Source organism: Pinus tabuliformis, chromosome 1_2 (genome assembly GCF_031772625.1).
Source record: "Pinus tabuliformis cultivar Carrire ecotype Pingquan chromosome 1_2, CPIR1, whole genome shotgun sequence".
NCBI classification, from domain to species: domain Eukaryota; kingdom Viridiplantae; phylum Streptophyta; class Pinopsida; order Pinales; family Pinaceae; genus Pinus; species Pinus tabuliformis.
In genome coordinates, this window is record NC_142298.1 from 1,305,348,189 (window position 1) to 1,305,370,086 (window position 21,898).

General features: G+C 42.0%; 2 protein-coding genes across 3 annotated transcripts in view; both read left to right on the forward strand.

Annotated features, from left to right (window-relative positions):
• Positions 1 to 21,898, forward strand: part of LOC149211007 (uncharacterized) — a 467,932-nt gene that overhangs the window by 219,050 nt on the left and 226,984 nt on the right. The window lies entirely within an intron of this gene.
• Positions 8,853 to 9,587, forward strand: LOC149211008 (uncharacterized). Its single transcript, XM_089394513.1, has 2 exons — positions 8,853 to 9,312; positions 9,428 to 9,587. Exons 1-2 carry the CDS (start codon positions 8,949 to 8,951, stop codon positions 9,580 to 9,582), a joined length of 519 nt encoding a protein of 172 aa, XP_089250639.1. The 5' UTR covers positions 8,853 to 8,948; the 3' UTR covers positions 9,583 to 9,587.

Consider the following 21,898-nt stretch of genomic DNA (forward strand, 5'->3'; position numbering starts at 1 on the left):
TGGAAGATGCAAAAGGGTCTTAATGAGCATGAACACATGAATTCATTAAACAGGAAACACATAATGATATTCCCATAAAAACAGAGTTTTATGCAAAGAATTCTGTTTATAAACTTTAAGGAAAACCACTAAAGAACTAATGAATGGAAAGAGAAGATGAATATCTTTCATATAAAGTTATAACAGAGAAAAAACAACATCACAAACTTACTACATATGTATTCGTGGATAATAGCTGCAAATTGTATCCTTTGATTTCCAGAAAATGTCCAAGTACAAGCTACAATTGTTCTCTCATCTGATGTCCAACTTGTTGTATGCCTGAGAAAATGATACATAAAGACCAAAACAACATCTTCCTGCTTTGAGGGGTCAAATCCATGATTCTAGTAACTGCTCCATGAGGTGTTCCAACCAAAACCCTAAAGACTAGGGAGGTTAAAACAACTCCTCCAATTAACTTTGACTCCAACCACTCTCATAAATGAGGCTAAATTTACATCAAAACAACTTTAACAAGACTAATTACCCACTATTACATCATATTTACATTAGGATTAATCAATTACATCATAGAAATCCGAATCCAACTGACCAAACTAGAGAAAAACTGCCACAGACAAAAACACAACGAATTTATGAGAAAACGCAGTGAAGCTGAGGAAAACACAGCGAAATTGGCAAAAGTAGTTTTTGAAGGCCTTCCTGAAGTCCAAATCCTGACCTTGATAGCTCATTGGAAAGCTGAGGATGTTTGCTACAAAATGGACTCTTCAGGAGCTCAAAAAGGTTACTCCTAGCCCATCAAAAATGCATTCTCCCATAGGTACTCTGGAAAACGCAGCGTGGCCTCCATTAGGGTGGTAGAAAGGTGGTTTTATGATGATTTTTTGACTTTTTTACTTGTTAAACTTTGTCAAAAGTATGTTCCCCTCAGGGAAAAAATGATGTATGGACCATGAGGAATCTAGAAATGCAAACCAAACTTCATTTGGAGCTCCCCAACTAAAGCACAATGTGGGGCACGTTGCGTTTTCTCCTCCATGACTGTGCTAAAATATGCAAAAATTCTCAAAAAACTAAATTTCCTCCAAAACTCTTCAAAATTGGTATGTGAGGTCACAAAGTGGTATGCTATGCTATGAGGGAGGCATCAACAAGCAAATCTAACTTTTCCTTCCCTTTTTGCTTGATTAGGGTTTCATTGAGCTTCTCCTTCAATTGCTTGACCTTAATCTTAGCAATCAGGTTTCTTGTGTAATAATGGGCAGCCATGTGTTTTTGCAATCTTTTGTCTCTGTTAGCCCTCCTGAGAAGCTTCTCCAAGTGACAATTTACCTTGTCAAGCCAAAATTCCCTATCTTCATTGATTTCTGCTTCAATTAGGTCAACAGAAGTCATCTGCTCTCTTTGTTGTTGAAGTGCTCTTTTGAGGCCTCTGGTCCTTTGCCTTTTCCTTGTTACTTGCTCTTGATGTTCCTCTGAAACTTCTGCATCCATCACTGCCTTTCCCTTGACATCCTCTTTACCAACATCAACCCCATGCTTTTCCAAAAGTAGCTGCTTTACCTTCAATTGCTGATTTTCCTGCTCTAGAAATGAAATCATGAAGTTTTCCTTTGATAAATTGTCCTTGAGCTTTTCTATCTCATCATCTTTCTCCTTTACGACCTGCTCCATTGTTTTATGCTCCTTACTAGCCTCCAAGTCAACCATGTCAGTGTCAAGATGACAAGTTTCCTCATGCTGTGATTGTAATCCCTGTTTTGTTGATGCTGCTGATGTGAGCTTGGCCCCTTCCACATGATGTGGAGTAAACACAAGCCTCTTTCCCTTCTGATAAGTCTGAGTTACTTCAGGCCTAGGTATCTTCTCAACTGCAGGTCTCTTTGAAGAACTACCTTTCACATGCTTAGGTGGGGTTGATGATGTACTTGGGCTTGTAGATTGACTAGTAGAAGACAATAAAACATTTGATTGAATGAAAGTTTCCCAAGTGATATTATTTTGAGTCAGTTGATGTAGTACAATAATCTTGATGAGGGCATGGTGGAAAAGGCTCTTTTCATGGTCACTCTGCCTATGCTGCACCTTTTCTGCCATCTTAGCCAGACTTTTGTAGAGGTAATAGGCTAGGTTTAGTGGCTTTACTCCTGTGAAATGCATGAGTAATCTGACATGGTATTTGTACAACCTTGAGAATCTTCCTTCACATGTAAAGTATTTCATTATGACCTTCATCAATGGAGCAAATTTGTCAAGGAGCTGTGCAAAAGGAAAAACTTTCTTAATGGTCTGTCTGTAGTGGCCTTTGATGAAGGGTTGATAGTTTTGCAGGCCCAAATCTAAGTTCTTAAACCATTTTTCTCCATTATTAGGTATCCCTGTGGTTGCTGCTATGATCTCAGTTGAAATAGTGAATGTGACACCTGCAATAATAACCTTATCCCTCCTCAAATGAGTGGCAAACAGACTAGTCAATTTATCATGGTATTTGACCCTTTCAACCAACTCACAAAACCCTAAACATTCTGCATTCTCAAAGCACTGCTTGGACAATGGGGAAGACATTAGCTCCTCAGTGTTTAGGGGTTCATACCTCAAGATTTGACCTCCTTTGTTATAGGTTTTCTTCTCCTCCTCCATTTGACTGTTTTGCAAGTGAAACCCTAGCTAGGAAAACAGGGGATTGGAAAGATGTGATGGGATGGAGGGTTTAGGGAAGGGGAAGAGGGGTAGGAAAATTTAGGGAGGTGGGCAGGGGTGTTAGGGACCCCTAGGAAGTGGAATGAGGGAAAATGAGCAGAGGGTATGGTCTAGGGAATTAAAACACAGTCAACTAATGAAAAACGCAGCGAAGGGAGAAAAATAGGTTTTGCAACATGAAATCAAATGAAACAAGGCTATGGAGAGATGAAGAGTGTTCAACTTACTTGCAGGAGGCTGATAGATACTTGCATTTGCTGAAGAAACCTTTCAGAACCAGTATTAGGGCTTGAAACAAGAAAATACAGCGAAATTACAACAAAACGCAGCGAAAATGAGAAAATGCAGTGAATGGTTAGAAAACGCAGCGAAATGCAGGGAAAATGCAGCGAAATGCAGGGAAAACGCAGCGAAATGGTTCTGATGACCCTTGGGAGTGTTTTTGCCTCTGAAAATGCTGAGAAACTATCTTGTGATGGATGAGAGCTTCTTTGGCAATGAACATAAGGGTGAGAGGTGGAATGAAGTGGTCTTTATAGGCTATATAACTCAACTTTATAATGATAGGGTGGCCCACCATAATTTTCATTTTGCTTTTGATAAAACTATGTAACTTGGAACTTTTACATGCAACTTTGAAACATAACTTATTACATCATTTTGAAGTGAATTACACTTAGAAACAAAACATATGTAGATATGATCATATTTCAAATGTAAACACTAATCATACATACCTTGCTGTAGGAGACTTACCGTTGACTATTGATGTGTGGTCCTTACTGCAGTGATCCTTGAATTCGTGCTTTTTCTTGCCTTCTAGGAGTTTGATATTGAATCTGTTGTATCTATGTAATTTCAGATCTCCAGGGTCTAAAATTTTGTCCTGTGGTAGCCCTCTGAGTCCTCTTTCCAACCCCACAGGTCTGATCAAGCTTGGGTTCTTCAAGAAAGAGTTATGCCCAGTCTGCCATGATGACCTGATTGTAGAGTGGTTCAGTGGAGTGAACTTGTATGAAGTGCCACATGTCACTGTTGCGACCTTCGGCTCTGAAAACACTAAACAAACTACAGTCCGTTCTCTTTCTATGACTATTTACGAAATTTGAATCCAATGCTTACTCTTAGAGAGAAAGTTATGCGGATTTTCCCAATGCCACCTATTTGACATGGAATTCAAGAGCCTACAAAAACCCTAATTTCCTTGGATCATATCTCCGAAAATATAGCGAACTAAGATCTGAATTTCGGTCACAAGGTTCATCAAGATTTCAGCTCAAATTAGTTTTAATTTCAACTTCTAAAGCTTCGTAGAAAAAAAACTTATAGCGAAAATACCACCATGACCTGCTTGAAGCCACAAAATTCCTACTGGAGGAGGATCTGAGGGTCATTATTTATATGAATGTCTTGAGTTGAGAGGGTCCTCAACAAGTGAATGTTGGAGGGATTTTAGGAACAATTTTTATTATTATTAATTATTGACTATTCAATGACCACAACCAATTATGAGTTCCATTCCACAACCCCATAGGGCTTTAGCCCACTAACTGGGGTTATTAACTTCAAACGCAAATAAATCTCAAATCGTGAAGAACTGGGAGCCGTACCATATATCAATAGAAACATCTCGACAAATAGAATCCATCGAGAAGATCTTTGACGCAAAATAATATGAGTTGTCAAGTCAAAATGCTCTTTCAAGATTGGGTAGCCCTTGGTGCTACTTGGGTTGACATCAATTACGACCATTAATCAACAGACACACCCACATATACCCAGTATCCCAAGGAAAATCAATTCTTAAAGAGAAGGAAATCGATTTCAAAGGGAGAGTTGCAGGGTGGAGGAAGAGGAGGGCATCAACAGCAGTCAGTCATTGAGGAGGAGGTGACATGGGGGTATTGAGAGACAATGCAGAGTGAAGACGCAGTGCAGGAGACGCAGTCCTCTCGCAGGCTAATGCAGAGGGACGCAGAACCACACACAATTACACATAAGTGACTCAGAAGTGGGAGAAGGGTCTCCAGGGTGTCAGAAAATTTCCAGGAGAGGGATGAACCTTGCCTCGTGTGTTTTCTCTCAGTTTCTCTGTAAAATCATTCCTTGTTAAGCGATTGTTGCTGAAGATTAATAAAACCCTCATCTGCTGCACCGGTTTTCCCACATTGGATTTTTGCAGGGACAATTGTCCAAAAACAACTATGTTGATGTGATTGGTTCTTGTGCTTGTATATCACTGTTATTTTCTCTATCTAATTATGTGATAACTGCAGTAGAATTTATTTTAATGTTTGCTGAAGGGATTTCATAAATAACTTATTGTGAGAAATAAGTAGGTGAAGTAAATCAGTTACTGCAGTAGAATTTCGGGTTAGAAATTTTCACACATGTCACCCCAATCATGTGGCTGCTACAGTCCTCCAACATTCATCACCCGAACTGGTCTGTCACTGAGTTTCACTGTGGAATCTGCCCACTAGTAAGGGCTGCTAACTGACATGTTGACCCTTCCTACTTGGCTTGCATAGGCTGCTCATAAACCCCTGATCCAAACTAGCATCAAAATCAACTCAACATATCAAAACATACCTCTGCATTCATCTTGGACTGAGGGTTTTACTGCTGTAATTTCTGTGTTCTGGTTAGGGCATGACTGTGAGCCACGACAGCCCTACAACCCACCTTCACAGTCCCTTTTTCTGCTGCGGCTAGGGTCCTTCAAGTCCTTCTCTTCCACCCTGCTGTTCAGGGCTAATAACCAGCCCCAAAATACCCTTAATTGACTTCTGTTTAGGCCTGCGGCCTATTACTTCAGGTCTCTAGGGCTGCAACCTTATAAACAGGGACAAAACTCCCTCTTAACCACACCAAAATACCTCAAATTCTGTCCAGGGAATGCGACATCCTTCTGCTCCTCTTTAGGACCTGCAAACAATACCCAAACACATGAAATCTGCCCAGCATATTACACAGACCCTGCGGCTGTCCTTCTATAGCAACTTGGCCTCCAAACAGACTTCAATCACCTTTGTTTTGTCCTCTCCTAGAGCTCGGCTGCCACAGGGATATATCTCTATGATTTGATGCACAATGGATGAGGAAATGTCCTCCACTCCACCTCTATATATACACATAAAGAGGGCTCCACGAATTTGTTGAAGAGACATGTCTCTTGGACCAAGCCTACATGACTTGACTGTCCATAATTAATTGTCAACTTCAAAAATTCATATCTCAAGTTCTAGAGCTCCGATTTGGGTGATTTTCGAAGCGTTGGAATCGGCACACCAAGCTCTATCACCTCAAATTTTCTGATTCTCAAAATTTTCATGGTTTTTGCCCAAATCCCGATGGGTGCAAAACCCCATGCTTGGGTTTGAAGCCCACAAGCCTACTTGTGGTGCTTTGCCCTCCAAACCCTGAACACTAGGGCTTGGAGTACCTTGCAAGCTACAAAAAAATCAACAAAATATCCTAAATATCCTCTAACGTCTAACTTGGAAGCCCTCATTAACCCAATCCAACTCTATAAAAGAAGACCTATTGAACTCTCAAATTCAACGATGATCTTTTGAGCATAGCTCACAAATTGAACTTCGACTCCTGAGTTAGAAACAACGAAGCATTTTCAGAAATTAAGGTGTGTTTGTCCCTTCTGTTGGGTGGTCCTCTTGGAGGATCCTTTTAGTGTTGGTCACTCTCTTTGTTGAAGATGAAAAGTCTATACACTTAGGATCTGAGGTAAGTTTCAGACCTGTGCAAATCAATGTTTCCTTTTTGTTTTGATGAGATTTGTTTCATGACCTTCTTCATCATAGGCCTAGACCGAGGCCTCCTAATTAGCAAGTACTTTTTGTTTGGCTTGGATTCGTATGGACAAAGCACTAATCCTTCTAACCCTCGACTTTCTACAACAAATACCAGTTACTAACTTCGGCTGTGTATAGGAAGGGTTTCTCATTTTTTGCTTGGCTGTAAGACCATGGCTAGGCTGCAGGCCTATTTTGATGCTTGACTATCTATTAAAGAGAGCTTATTACATAAGTTTTGTTTTTGAGAAAACCAATCTAGGACCAAAGATAAACCTGTGCAAAGAGGACATAAGAAACAATTTTTAGAGCTTGGTCTGGGCTGCTGTAGCTTGTAGAGGACCATTCTTAAACATTTTAGGGTCTGTTTTGAGTAGGGGTAGTCCAGTGACACTAAGCCATAACATGTGTGATGACCAGGGTTGTTAAAATCGCGATAAAATCAAAAATCGCGATTTTATCCCCAACCCGACCAAATCGCGATTTTTATCCGTAAAAATCGCCACTTTTTTTTATACGCGATTTTTTGAAAAAATCGCGATTTTTTGCGAAAAAATCGTCACAGGCGCGGGCAGCGGGCTTTTTATATGCAAAATCGATTTTTTTTTTAATTCATTGTGCTGTCCGCGCGGAGGAGGAGGAGAAGAGGTGAGGGAGAGGAGCTGAAGGGTTTCCGTCGGATTTGGGAGCGAATCCAAGCGTTTTTAGGAGGAATCCAAGCCAAGATCACCAATTTGTCCATAAAAAAGGTATGTAGATTAATTTTTTTTTGTTTTGCTTCTATAAAAACTTTGTTTTTCATTGTTTTTAAAGAATTTTTTGAAATTTTTCATTGATTTGGGATGGGTAATTTGTTATGACTATGAGAACCAATTTTTTATTTTTATTTTCTCATATTTTTTAAACATTGTTTATTTTTTTTGAATTTTCATTGTTTTTTGGCATTTGCCATTGGCATTTGGTTGGGTAACTTGGGTTTGGAAATTGGGATTTTGGAAATAATTAACTTGTAATTTTGTAAATGCTAAATTGTAATTTGTATTATGTAATCCTAAATTCCTATTTCCTAATCCTTATTTTTCCATAGGTTTGCAAATTCAAAATTCAAAAACAAACATGCCAAGGAAATTGGATCCTTTCTGGGAATATGGTGAACCTAAAACTCCGAATGATAGACAAAACTTGTATTGCAAGTTGTGTGGAAAGGAGATATTCGGGGGGGTGTACAGGTTGAAGTTCCACCTTGCACAAATCCCTGGACGTGATGTGGGGCCCTGTAAAAATACAAATGCTGAAATTATCCGAAAAGCCATGAGATCATTGGGAGAATTAGAGCACACTAAAGAGGCCAAAGAAGAACTCAAAAGGCAACTAAAAAGGTCAGCTGAAGGAAGTGGGCCAAGTGGCACTGGTTCTACTGCAGCGTCAGTCAATCCGGTAGCTGCATCATCATTTTTTGTTCCTCGAACCACACCTGGTGCACAACCAACTATCGGTTCAATGCTAAAAAGAAATGAAAAACAACAAGCTGACAAGTTGATGACAAAATTTCTCCTCTGGAGTGATATTCCTTTCAGCATTGTAAGGAATAATCCATTTTTCCAACCTACTGTTGATGCTATTGCCAGTGTTGGCTCGGGGTACAAAATCCCTTCTCTTCATGATTTCAGAGGCCGGCTTCTTCAAGATGAAAAGCGTGACTGCACCCAAAGATTGGAGGATTTTAGGGCATCATGGGCACAAACAGGATGCACTGTTATGTCAGATGGTTGGACTGACCAAAAGGGGAGAACCCTTATAAACGTCTTGGTTAGTTGTCCCTTGGGGACTATGTTTATCAAATCTATTGATGCAACTCATCAAATCAAAGATGCAAAAACTTTATGTGATTTGCTGGATGTGTTTATTTTGGAGGTGGGTGCAGAAAATGTTGTCCAAGTCATAACGGACAATGCTGCAAATTATGTTGCTGCTGGTAGAATGCTTATGGACAGGCATCCTACTTTATTTTGGACACCTTGTGCTGCCCATTGTATTGATTTGATGTTAGAGGACATAGGGAAAATTCCCTTTGTCAAAGAGACTGTTGACTCATCAAAAAGCATCACAAAATTTATTTACAATCACACATCTGTGCTTAGCTTGATGAGACAATGCACCAACAACAAAGAGTTGGTGCGCCCCGCCATTACACGGTTTGCGACGAGTTTCATATCTCTTCAATCCCTCTTGAAATCTATGTGGGATTTGAAGAGAATGTTTCTTTCAGAGGAGTGGCGTTCTTCGCCAATGAGCCGCAAACCAGAAGGAGAGGCCGTGTGCAGACTTGTTTTATACCAAGAAGACTTCTGGGCGGGAGTGTAGGAGGTGTGCGCTGTCACTGAACCTTTGGTAAAGGTTCTTCGGTTGGTAGATGGTGAGAAGCCCGCAATGGGCTATTTGTATGAAGCCATGGACAGGGCCAAAGAAGCCATTCGGTCCTACTATGATGACAAGGGAGATGATGGGTTCCAGAGACAACTCCTTCTATGGAACGTCATTGATGAGCGATGGAACAACACACTCCATCGTCCCATTCATGCTGCTGGGCTTTTCCTGAACCCTGCATTTTCTTATGCATGTGGGTTTGATTTTGATGCTGAGATCGTGGATGGATTATTAACCTGTGTCCAGAAGATGGTGAGATCTCCAGAACAACGTATAGAGATCTCTAAACAAATTGAGACGTATAAGATGTCAGGTGGCACATTTGGCTTTGAGATGGCTGTCACTGATAGGACGATCAAAATGCCAGGTAGTTTTTAGTTTGTAACTTTGTACTTTGTAACTTTGTTTCAAATTTCATTGTCTCTTCAAATTCCATTTTTTTCTTATGTTTATTTAAAATTTTATTTGTAATTTTGTTGTAGACGCATGGTGGAAGATGTATGGTGGCAGAGTACCCCTTTTGCAAAAGCTTGCCGTACGCATCCTCAGCCAAACATGCAGCTCCTCGGGATGTGAGCGCAATTGGAGTGTATTTGAAAAAATACACAACAAGAAGCGCAATAGGTTAACAACTTAACACTTAAACATTTAAAATATTGCAAATTTCCAAATAAATTTTTGAATTCATTAAACAATATTTTTTTTTTATAATATTAATTATTAATTATTATTTCATGAACTTTGTACAGGTTGGAGTCCCGTAGACTTAATGACATGGTCTATGTCTACTACAATCTTTGATTGTGGGTGAGGCAACTAGAGAAGACACCTGATATGGATGCCATCTCATTGGATGGGATTGACACCACTGCTGAATGGAGGGTTGAGACCGAGAGGCCTCTCATGGATCCCACTGAGGATTGGTTAGTGCAGGATGAGGGGGAGGAGGAGGAGGAGGAGGAGGGGGAGGAGGAGGAGGAGGAGGAGCAGGAGCAGGAGCAGGAGCAGGAGGAGGAGGAGTTGGAGGAGCAGGAGGAGGAGGTGACACCGCCTACCCGGGCTACCACTACCACCAGTAGAGGACGTGGTCTCCGTCTACCTACAGTAGCTGCTACTTCTACAGCTACTCCTTCAGCTTCTAGAGCACGTCAGACTCCACTGCCATTTCCACCACCACAGGCACCAGCATCTTCATCTAGGGGGAAAGGGAAAGCAGTGACATTTTCTCGCAAGAGGGGCAGAGGAAATCAATAGGATTAGAGTCTTAGACTTTCATTTTATTGTATATGACATTATGACATGATGAGATACATTATCATATTTTTTGTTGATATTTTGAGGCTGAGTTGGGACTCAGGACTTACTATTCAGGACATGATTCAATGTTATGTGTGATTTTAGCGCTAGAAATGATATTAAACATCTTATATATTAGTTTTTTTATCATATTTATGTGTCAATGTATTTATTTTATGTTGTAGATGGTTTAGATATTAAAAAAATTGAAAAAAATGAAAAAAATGAATATTTTTGTGCCAAACGATTTTTTCCCGCTTTTTTCCGCTTTTTTCCCGATTTTAACGATTTTTTCCGCTTTTTTCCCGGCGCCGATTAAATCCCGATTGCGCTTTTAACAACATTGGTGATGACAACTAGCTTGACTTTGACTTACAAAGAATGCGCTGGATTTGTGTGGTAACATTTTGCCTTGACTTTGACTTTGTAAGAGTAGATCTTATAGACATGTCATATATGTTGACATTTTGACTTTGACTCGACTTGACACTCTACATGCAAAATGATGGTTGACTGACATAACAAGGTATTGATATGTTGTCTTTGACTAGTAAACTTTGAGTTGACAATGGCTATGATAACCTAGGATAACTAGAGTAACACAATATGACCTTGCTGGGTAACAGATTTCTGAGGATATGTCACCATTTTGTATAGCTTATTGAAGTAGTGATGGATGGATAACATTGTGTGAGAAGTGCTCAGCAGTGAAGGAACATATGCTAGTAGCTCTCCGTGGGCAAACCTTGAAAGTAGTGGTAGCAGGTCATAGGGATTACCTGTGGCATCTAGGATTGTGCCATTCTCAGACACTTTTATTTGTCACTTGCACCAGTACAATGTGATTTGTTCAATGATGTGGCAGTCTGATTATGAGCTCTTGACGATTAGTCATTCATAAGCAGTGCAGTGACAATGGATATGACATGGTCAGTTTGAGCAGCGACAATGATGTATGTTTATCAATAATGTACAGTGATCAGTGATGAGCAGTGTTCAACAATATGTAGTGATTGTTCATTTGGTTGACCCGGTAGTGATCAGTTGAGCAGTTTTGTGCAACAAGACTTGATCGGATATACATATTGTGCAAAGTATTATTATCTTCATTACAAGCTTCTTAGATTGATTCAGAGCACAGGGGGATCTAGTCTGAAAATTGTGAAATGTGGTTTTCCAACTCTTCAAGGTGGCAGGGTGGCGTAAGGCAGGTAATTGGAGTCACCTTCAGATTGTGGCTTGAGAACACTTTAGGGTGGTAGGGTGGTGCTAGGGCAAGTTTTGGCTTGCACAGGGTGTTGTTGATAAACTAACATGGCAACAAAGCATCCTTTCCGACAACCACTGGTAAATAGAGTGTTGGGGCACTCATCAGGTTGTGGCTTGATCTATAGCGTGTTGGGGCATCCTTCTGGTTGCAATAGGATATTAGGGTTTAGTAGCGTCCTATAGGTTGTGGCCTGTGAATTAGGGGGTTGACTGCTGCCCATGACTCTGCCATTGCCATTGCCACTGCTGCATCTGTACTACAACTCCCTCTCAAAATGCTGCCTCATGCTGTCCATACCACTGCCACTGCTAACTGCTACACTGCATCTCAGTTTCTGAGAAGTAAGCAACTGATACTTCACCCAAAAACTGACCTCTTGGTTCGTATGGATGCCTCATGATCCTTAAGCTACCTCTGCTGCTAATCTGTGCTGAGCCTTTGCTGCCACTACGTCGCTGCAAACTGCTCTATGCCTCTCGCACTGCTACAAAATCCATTGCGTTGCCTCAGACTTTGGCACTCTAGCAATGCCACTGGCACTCCATCACACCTCGCTCCAACTGACACCCGCTGTTTTGCTACTGTCGTTAAGGGTTCCCGTAGCCGTATGTGATCCAAGAGTTTGGGCACCTCAAGGATCCTGCCCCCTCATATAGTCCTCTCGTCTAGAACTCTGTCACCCCACCTCTTCTCCAGAGGCACATGAGCACCCATGGTGCATTCGTCATGAGCAACCTTCGATTTAGAAGTTTCCCCCGTGCCCTTCTTTCGAGGGCAATGAGTGGCATAATGTCCCAGTTCCCCACAGTTGAAACATTTGACCTTGGTTATGTCCTTCTTCTTTCTCTTCTACTGTCCTGATGATGCGAGAGCTGCATCCTCCTCCTCCTCCTCCTTGACCTGGGCTCCCTTGCTACTATTCCCTGTCTTGGTCATCCTCCTGAGCTCTTCTTGTCGAAGTGCTGCCCACATCTCCCAATTGGGGAGAGTCGTTCTGCCCAAGATACTTTGGACAAAAGTCTCCCAGTCCTCGGTGACTGCATTTAGGGTAGTCCTGACCATGAACTCAGGATCTGGTGTAGACCCCACGAAAGTCAACTAGTCACCAATCCCTTGCAACCTGAGAAGGAAGGGATCGATCTCTTCTCGCTTTTGCATCTAGTACTGTCTCAGTTGATTTTCTAATAGCATCTTCCGTTGGATGGAAGATCCCTGATACAAGGTGGTCAGTGCCTCCAACATCTCCCTTGCTGTGTTCTTTTCAGCAATGTGTGGTACTACATGATCTTTGACCTCGTCTAGGATCATGCACTTGGCCTTAGCCTGGGCCTCCTCTTACTTCTTCAACGGATCAGCATCGACTAACACAACAACTACCTTCAAGGCATAGTCGTTGATGCGATGTTTGTCTAGGATTGCCAGGATCCCGGCCTTCCCGATGACAAAATTGGATGCCCAATCCAATCTGTTCTGATTCCTCAACCCATTAACTGCCATCTTTGCTCAAAAATAGAACTAGTTCTCTTCTCCCTCTCCTACTGTCAATCTAGCAAGACTTGGATTTGGATTTCTTTGGCTCAAGAAACCTTCTAAGGATCAAGCTCCTCTAGACTCCCTCTGAGTCCTTGATTTCCTTCACGGAAATCCTCCCGACAACTGTCAAATCACTTCCTCCCCTATCCTCCTTTGCTGCTGCAAACCGGATCTAGATTTTGTTGGCTAGAAATCTGTCAAGGCATTGACTCCCTCTACTTCAACTTTGTTGATTTGGGGTAGCATCGAATGTGGTCTAGTCACGAAAATTGGTGGAGAGGCTAAGGCACATGAGATCTAATACCCAGAAATTTTTTGGGGAGATTCTAAACAGTTTGAGAGATATTAAAATAATTAATATTTTTAACTTAGGGAAAGTAAAATATTAATGTGAATTAATATAAAATTGTGTTAGAATGGTCCAAAAGTCATGGATCAAGCTAGATCTAATCTTAGCCGTTGATTAGGGACTTAATCTCGACCATTGATTTGTCAACGAGAAAAGTATAAGAGGAGGCTTGAGAGTCACTTGGAGAATACACCGAGTTCATCAAGGTTTCGACTTTCTGGGGCTGGGTTCGCTGAGGAAGTCGAGAGAGTGATTAGAGTTGCAGTCGAGGGGCAGTGAATACAGAAGTAGAGAGGCAGAGATAACACCAGGAGGATCAACGTAGTAGCCGAGAGTGAGGGACGCAGAGGCAGCCAGGGCTCACGCAGAGGCAGCCAGGGCTCATGTAGAGGCAGCCAGGAGCTGTGCAGGTGCCTCAGAGGGCCAGCGTGGGTGACGCGCAGGGCTGACACAGTGCCTCCAAAGGCTGACGCAGGCCAAGTCAGAGTGACGCTGGGAAAATGATGGGCCAGAAAGGGCTGACGTTGTCCCTAGAGGCTAACGCTGGGGTTTCGTGGGGCAGATTGGAGCTGTGAAGTTGGTGGAGTGATTATTTGGGGTTTCAGCTGGAACATCTGTCTCTCACTGAGAGGTACCACTACCGAGATCAGTGTTGCGGGGGAGCGCCCCCCCCATCAAACCCTCTCCCAATCCACGCTCCGGGTGGGAGCGGCTCGAGAGTGCGTTCCTGGAAAAATATTTGCGCTTCCTGCCAAAATAGGGAGCGACTTTGGGAGCGTCGCTCCTGTCACTTCGGGAGCGAAAAATAAAGCCTGGGAGCGATCAGGGAGTGATTGCTCCTGATTGCTCCCAGGGTTTATTTTTCGCTCCCGAAGTGACGCGCGCTGCCGCTGGGAGCAAATAAGGCGGAAAAAAATCCGCGCGGTAATATTTTTTTTTAAGAAATTTTTTGTTATATAAGGGCATGGAGGGCTTTTTCTAAGTCATTGTGACTTGAGTGAGCCAAGGAGAGCCAAGGAGCAAGGAGCTTGTGCCAAGGAGTGAGGAGGAGCGAGAAGCGAGCACCAAGGAGCAAGGAGCAAGCCTGCAAGGAGTCTTGGATTTGAGGTAGGTTAGTAACTTAGTAATTTAGTAGGTTAGTAACTTATTTCTAGAATAGAAATAAATAAAATTAGTAAATACATTTTTCTCATTCCCCTTCCTATTTCCATTCCCATTAAATTTTACAGATTTAAAACTACAAATTTCAAACATCATGGACCTGGTTATATATCTTGGCATTTTCTTCTTCTTGGTTCCTTTTCTGGTTATTATGGTGCTAGAGAGTAGGAAAAGGAGGGGTCAAAATGAAGAGGGGGATGAAGAAGGGGGACAAAGTGGATTTGATGAAAACCCTAGTGAGGAGGAGCTGGAGGAGGGTGAACATGATTCAACAGCTGAAAAAACTAAACAAGACCAAACCCCATTGTGGAAATATGTTAACAGGCCTGAAGCAGGGAAAGGGGGTGGAACCACTAAATTTCATTGCCCCCATTGCAACAATAATTACATAGGTTCATACACCCGTGCCAGAAAACACCTCTGTGGGAAAAGGCCATGGGATGGAGATAAACAAATAGGAATCAAAACTTGTGTAGCTGTGTCAGCAACAGATAGAGCCAAATACATAAGGGAAGAGGAGGAAGCCCAATACAAATCTAAAAAATCAAGGGGTTTCTTTGAACCAAGCTCACAATCACAAGCACAAAAAACTCCTTCAGCATCCTCCCAAGGCAGTGGATATGGAGGCATAGGGTCACTAGCTTTAAGGCGTAGAACCATATCAGATTTCCTTGATGAGGGGTGTAGGAATGATGTGGATTCAAAAGTTTACAGGTTTCTCTATGCATGTGGGATACCATTCAATGTTCTTCGCTCACCTTATTGGGCATGAAATGGTTTCTGCCATAAATGATGCCCCTAAAGGATACAAGAGCCTTGGGTATGACAAGGCAAGAACCGTTGGACTTGATCATGAAAAAGTAAAGATATCACTTTCTTTGAATAGAATGATAAGTTCTTGGACTGACCATGGGGTGTCCATTGTATCTGATGGATGGACAAATGTAAAAGGCAAGCCATTGATAAGTGTTCTTGTTGTGTCTGTTAGTGGTGCCATCTTTCTAAATGCATATGATTACTTAGAGAAGTTCAAGACTGACATCAACATTGCAGAAGCATTATTTGAAATAATTGACCGTATTGGGCCATACAATGTCATCGAAGTCATCACTGATAATGCTCCTAATTGTAAGTCAGTGGGAGCAATTATTGAGGATAAATACCCCAACATATTTTTGTCTGGGTGTTTGGTTCACACATTGAGCCTTTTGATGCATGATGTTGTTAAGAAAAAAAATCAACAATACAAATGGATTGGTGATTTGCACAAGAAAGGCAAAAAATGATAAATTTTATTGCAAATCATAGCAATACCCATGGCCTTTTCCGCAGTCAGTCAAGATTGGAGTTGTTGAAGATTGCAAGGACTAGATTTGGTAGCTATTACCTCACCTTCAGGCGCCTTTTGAAGGTAAGAGAGTCACTGACTAGCATGGTATCAAGTCCACAATGGCAGGTATTAAAGGAAAGGGCTACAAATGTAGCTGACAGGCGAGGTTTTGAACTGGTGGAGGAGGCCGCTCTTGATGTTATGTTTTGGACAAGTGTGAGGCAAGTATTGGATTTCACCAAGCCCTTTTATCACATGATTCGGTTTGCAGATACAGATAAACCAGTGATTGGCGAGGTGTATGAGCAGATGGATACCATGTTGGGGAAAATAAAAGATATTGTTCATAACAATGATCCCGACTTGTACAAACTGATTCACGATTGTGTGTGTGTATGGTGGAATAAACTTAATCTTCCACTACATTGCTTGGCGTATATCCTTACGCCAAAATACTACTCTACATCTTGGTTGGGCCAACCTGCACCAGGGGGTGGGGTTAGGACCAAACCCCATTTAGATGAAGAGGTAACTAGAGGATATTTGGATGCATTAGAAAAGTTGATACCTGATAGGGAGGAATGTGCTAGTGTGCGCCTTGAAATAGGCAGATATTTCAGTGGCACTGGTTTGTTTGGTACCTTCCATGCAAAGGAAGAAAAAGAGAGATTTGATGCTCTCACATGGTGGGAATCATATGGTGGCTAGGGACTTGTATATTTTGATACATATATGTCAACAAAAACATGTAGAATGATGAACTAGATATAAAAAAACATAGATTGATCATTGAACCATATCACATCAATCATCTAGAAGTTATTATCTTCATGAACCATGTCCACAAGTTAGTAACATACATATTACAACTGCAACATATTGAGTCTCGTGAATCATGATTCATCAAATTCAATCTTAGAGTTTCAACTTCAAGCTTTCAAAATTGAAAATTCAATATATAACATCTATCATCATTGATCACCAAAGTTATACTTGTAAGTTAAGTTTAACCATTACAAGAAATAATATCTAAGTTTCTAACTGTTAACATGAAATGAAATGTTATAAAATGAATTATGAAATGAAATGAAACAACTTTAGTCTTTCACGAAGCATCATATTCATAATTCACAATCATTACCAATGAGTTATAATTGCCAACTTCAAACTTCAAACTTTCATTGTCACAGTCATATATTGTTTACAAAAAATATCATTATGATATGAAAGAGTCAAGAGTCAAGAGTCAAGGACTCAAGACTCAACAGTTATGAAAACTAATAGAAACTAGAAAAGACAAGTAAACTGTAAATCTATTATCTACTACTGCATGTGGCCCTTGCCACGAGAGTCTACTGTATGAGCAGGTTGTGGTGGTCTTCTAGGAGTCTCCCGCACAGACCGAAGAGCAGGGAAGTAGAGGAGCAGTGAGATGGCAGTGAACGGGGTAAGATACCAGGATAGACTGGACGGAGCCTCAAACTTCGTAGTCCGGAAGCCAAAATATTATCCGTTCTAGAGAGGAATTGTGTCAAGAACTTCGTCTTGAGGACGATTGCAATCCCAGTTCACCTAGCTAATAACGACAAGTACGAGGAGGCAATGGTGAGGGCCAAGAGCATCATTCTTGATGGGGTCAAGGACCATTTAGTACGACATATTGCCGAAAAGGACACGACAAATGAGATTTGGGAGGCCCTAAAGAAATTGTACCAGCATACTTTTGTGCAAAGAAGGATGTTATTAGAGAATCAGCTGTAATCATACCAGATGCAGAAGGGAGAACAGAGGAGAACAGATTGACCCCTTCCTCAGTCGATTGAAGGAGATTCGAGATCAACTGACTTCCATAGAACCACACCGGATCAAGAATTGACGGTGACAACAATGCTGAATGCAGTCTTAGAAGACTGGGAGGTGTTTGTCCAAAGCATACTGGGCAGGGCAACCCTTCCAGATTGGGAGGAAATGTGGGCGGCTCTTCGCCAAGAAGAGATCAGAACGCTGAGCAAGGCAGCAACGACAAGGGGATCAGAATCAAGGAGGAGGAGGTGGATGCTACCATAGCGTCTAAGGGAAAGAAGGAGAAATGGAAGAAGAAGGACCTCTCCAAGGTCAAATGCTTCCACTGTGGGGAGCTGGGTCATTATGCGACCTAGTGTCTAAGGAAGAAGAGCAAGGGAGAGGCCTTCGAGACCAAGGCTGCGCCAGCAAAGGGCAAAGAAGGAAGTGGAGATAGACATGACTGTGCCATGAGTGCACACACACCTCTTGAGCGGAATTGGGGAGACATCGAGCTGTAGTCAGACGGGCTACAGGTGATGAGGGGCAGGATCCTCGAGGTACCCAACCTCTTGGATTAGACCTTGCTATGGGAGCCTCGAAGAGGAGTAGCAGTATTGGTGGATGTTAGTAGAGACGGATGCAGATGGAGTGACAGAGGGAGCTACAGTGCAGGATTCCCAGGACAACATGAGGTAGCAGTGCGAGAAGCACGGGAGTGTTGCACTAGTGGAAGATGGCACAGAGAGGTGGGCAACGGTGCGAGATGCATGTAATAGTTGCCGCAACGTAGAGGTCAGAGAGGGAGAACTTGTTAGCAATAGAGGGAGCTTCAACATCATGGGTATCTCTAGCCTGACAGAGATGTCAGAGTTGGGAGATCAGTTACTTACTTCTCAGTAACTGGGTTGCAATGCAGCATTTAACAGTGACGGTGCTATGGGCAGCACGATTCAACACGATGAGAGGGAGTTACATTACGGATGCAACAGTGGCAGTGGCAGTGGCAGGGCCATGGGTAGCAGTACAAGATGCAACAGTGCTGCAGATAGGCAGCAGGCCAAGCATTAGCACAGGGATCGATGCCAGATGATTAGGGAGATACTCAGTGAGGAGTATTGCTAGAGCACAGTCCTTGCTAAGAGGAAGTGTTGATTTGGGGTAGCATCGGATGTGGTTTAGCTACGAAAACCGGTGGAGAGGCTAAGACACATGAGATCTCCAATACCCAAAAATGGTTTGGGGAGATTCTAAACAGTTTGGGAGATATTAAAATAATTAATATTTTTAATGGAGTCCCTAAGTCTAAACTTAGGGAAAATAAAATTTGAATGTGAATTGATATAAAACTATGTTAGAATGGTCCAAAAGTCATGGATCAAGCCAGATCTAATCTTAGCCATTGATTAGGGACTTAATCGCGGCCGTTGATTTGTCAATAAGAAAAGTATAAGAGGAGGCTTGAGGGTCACTTGGAGAATACATCGAGTTGATCAAGATGTCGACTTTTTGAGGTTGGGTTTGCTGAGGAAGTCGAGAGAGTGATCAAAGTTGCAGTTGAGGGGCAGTGAATACAAAAGCAACGAAGCAAAGATAGCACTAGGAGGATCAGCGTAGTAGTCGAGAGTGAGGGACGCAGAACCAGCCAGGGCTCACGCAGGGCCAGCCAGGGCTCATGCAGAGGCAGCCAGGAGCTACGCAGTGCCTCAGAGGGCCAATGTGGGTGATGCAGAGGGCCAGAGGGCTGATGCAGTGCCTCCAGAGGCTGACGCAGGCCAAGCCAGAGTGACGTTGGGCAAACGCTGGGCCAGAAAGGGCTGAGGCTTTCCCTCGATGCTGACGCTGGGATTTCGTGGGGCAGATTGGAGCTGTGAAGCTGCCAGAGTGATTATCCGGGGTTTCAGCCAGAACATCTGTCTTCGACTGAGAGGTACTATTGCCGAGATTATTCTTTGTTGGGTGAGTCGGTTTTGGCACCCAAATTGTATTCATAAACAGCATAATAATAAAACCCTCAGATAGCTGCACCGATTTTCCCACAATGGGTTTTTCTGGGGACATTGGTCCAAAAACAACGATGTCACTTGTGTGCTTGTTTTGTTTCCTTCAATTGATGATCTATAATGTGTTGAACATGTACTTCTATTTATTTCCAGTATTTACATGGTAAATAACATGTTAATTAACAGAACAAGTAGGTAGGAGTAAATCAGTAAAGTACATGAAGGGTTTCTAACAGTTAGACTTAGAAATTCCAACAAGCTCTGTCTCCACAGACATTGTTCTGCAACAATGGAAACACCGTCCCACCAGCTCAAGTGATCGAATATGCTTTGCTTCTCCATCCTCGAAAACTGATTGAATTGAGCCTCTCAGGCTTTGTGCTGGCCCAGAGAGCAGTCACTGTGTGGGCTCCTCTCTGGCTTTGCATCATCCTCTGCTGGCTTGAAATGCTGGCATAGGTACTCTGTGAGCCTTTGCGTCACTCCTCTGGCTTTGCGTCACTCCTGTAGTTGCTCCTCTGCCTTTGAAACAACGCTGTCATTCGGGGCAACTACTTCTCTGCAACAAATTTTCTGGATCTTCTTGGATGGTGTTTTCAGTTTCCTATGGTCTGCAATGCTTTGATACCATGTGAAAATTTCTAAATCTACACATCAGAAATCCTACTGCAATCACTGGTTTATCATCTCCTACTTGTTCTTTACATTTAAAAAGTTATTTAATTACTTAAACATCGATGAAAACACTATTGTAGCCTACACATACATACAGATCATGAAATGAAATAAACTGAGACAATCACACAACGGACATCATTATTTTTGGACAATTGTCCCTGGAAAAAGCCAATTCGGGAAAATCGGTACAACATATAGAGTGTTTGTATTATTAAGCAGATTTCTGAATACAACTGGGGTGCCAAATCTGACTCACCCAATAGAGAATAAACCTGGCAGAAGTACCTGTATCCAGAGACATATATTTTGGCAAATCCAACAACTAGATGATCAAACCCCACAGATGACAGTTGATGTTCCCAGTGCTGGGGAGTGATGGCTACTCCAATCTCTGGGCTGGAACTGCGTCACCCCCTCTAAGAGCTGTGTCACCTTCCCAGTGAGCCTCGCTCGATCAAAAGTCAATAAGCTGAATTGATACTCTCTCTGCCCCACAGAAAACCCCAGTGATGCCTCTAAGGAACTGCGTTAGCCCCTCTAGCTTCTGTCTCACCTTCTCTGGAGCTGCACTGTCTCTCCTGCTAGTGGCTTGCCTCTCTTCTATGTATTCTTGGCCTTGGACTGAAGTCCCTCTGCCGAATTGCCCTCTCACTGCAACTCAGATCACTTAGCTCGACTTTCTTAGCAAACCACGCCGCAGAAAAATCGAACTCTTTGATCTCTTGGTGTATTTCCAACTGACCCTCAAGCCTCCTCTTATACTTTTCTTGTGGATGAATCAACGGCCAAGATTAAGTCCCGAATAAACGATTAAGATTAAATAGACTTGATCCTCGTCACTTATGAGTTTCTCACCCATATTATTATTAATACCCATTAATATTTTTATTCTCCTAAGTTTAGACTTAGGAACTCATTAAAAATATTAATTATTTTAATAACTTCTCATCTGGGTGGAATTTCTCCAAACGATTTCTGGGTTCTAGAGATCTTATGTATGCTAGCTCCTCCACAAAATTTTAGAGCTAGAGCACATCTAATGCTACCCAAAATCAACAACTTCGTCATTGACAAGAAAAATAAATGGACTCAGTGGCTACACCTGGCGGAATGGTGGTATAACACCACCTACCACACGTCGGCTAAAATGACACCTTTCTAAGCTCTCTATGGTTATGAACCACCCAGATGGAAGGATTTTGCACTATTCGATTCTAGGGTATCAGCAGTAAAAAGCCACTTAGAAGAAAACCAAAGAATCATTAACTTATTAAAAGAGAATCTAACCATGACACGTAATAGGATGATGTTGATTTTTGGTAGCATCGAATGTGCTCTAGACTTGAAATTTGGAGGAGAGGCTAAGACACGAGTTCTCCAAGACCCATAAGTCGTTTTGAGAAATTCCACCTAGATGAGGAGTTATTAAAATAATTAATATTTTTAATGAGTTCCTAAGTCTAAACTTAGGAAAATAAAAATATTAATGGATATTAATAAAGTTAAGGATGAGAAGCTTCTAAGAGACGATGATCAAGTCTGTTTTAATCT

Coding starts and splice junctions, on each gene's coding strand:
- LOC149211008 (XM_089394513.1), top strand. CDS start 8,949: ATGGGCTATTTGTATGAAGCCATGGACAGGGCCAAAGAAGCCATTCGG. Junction 9,313..9,427: donor TAGGACGATCAAAATGCCAG/GTAGTTTTTAGT, acceptor ATTTTGTTGTAG/ACGCATGGTGGAAGATGTAT.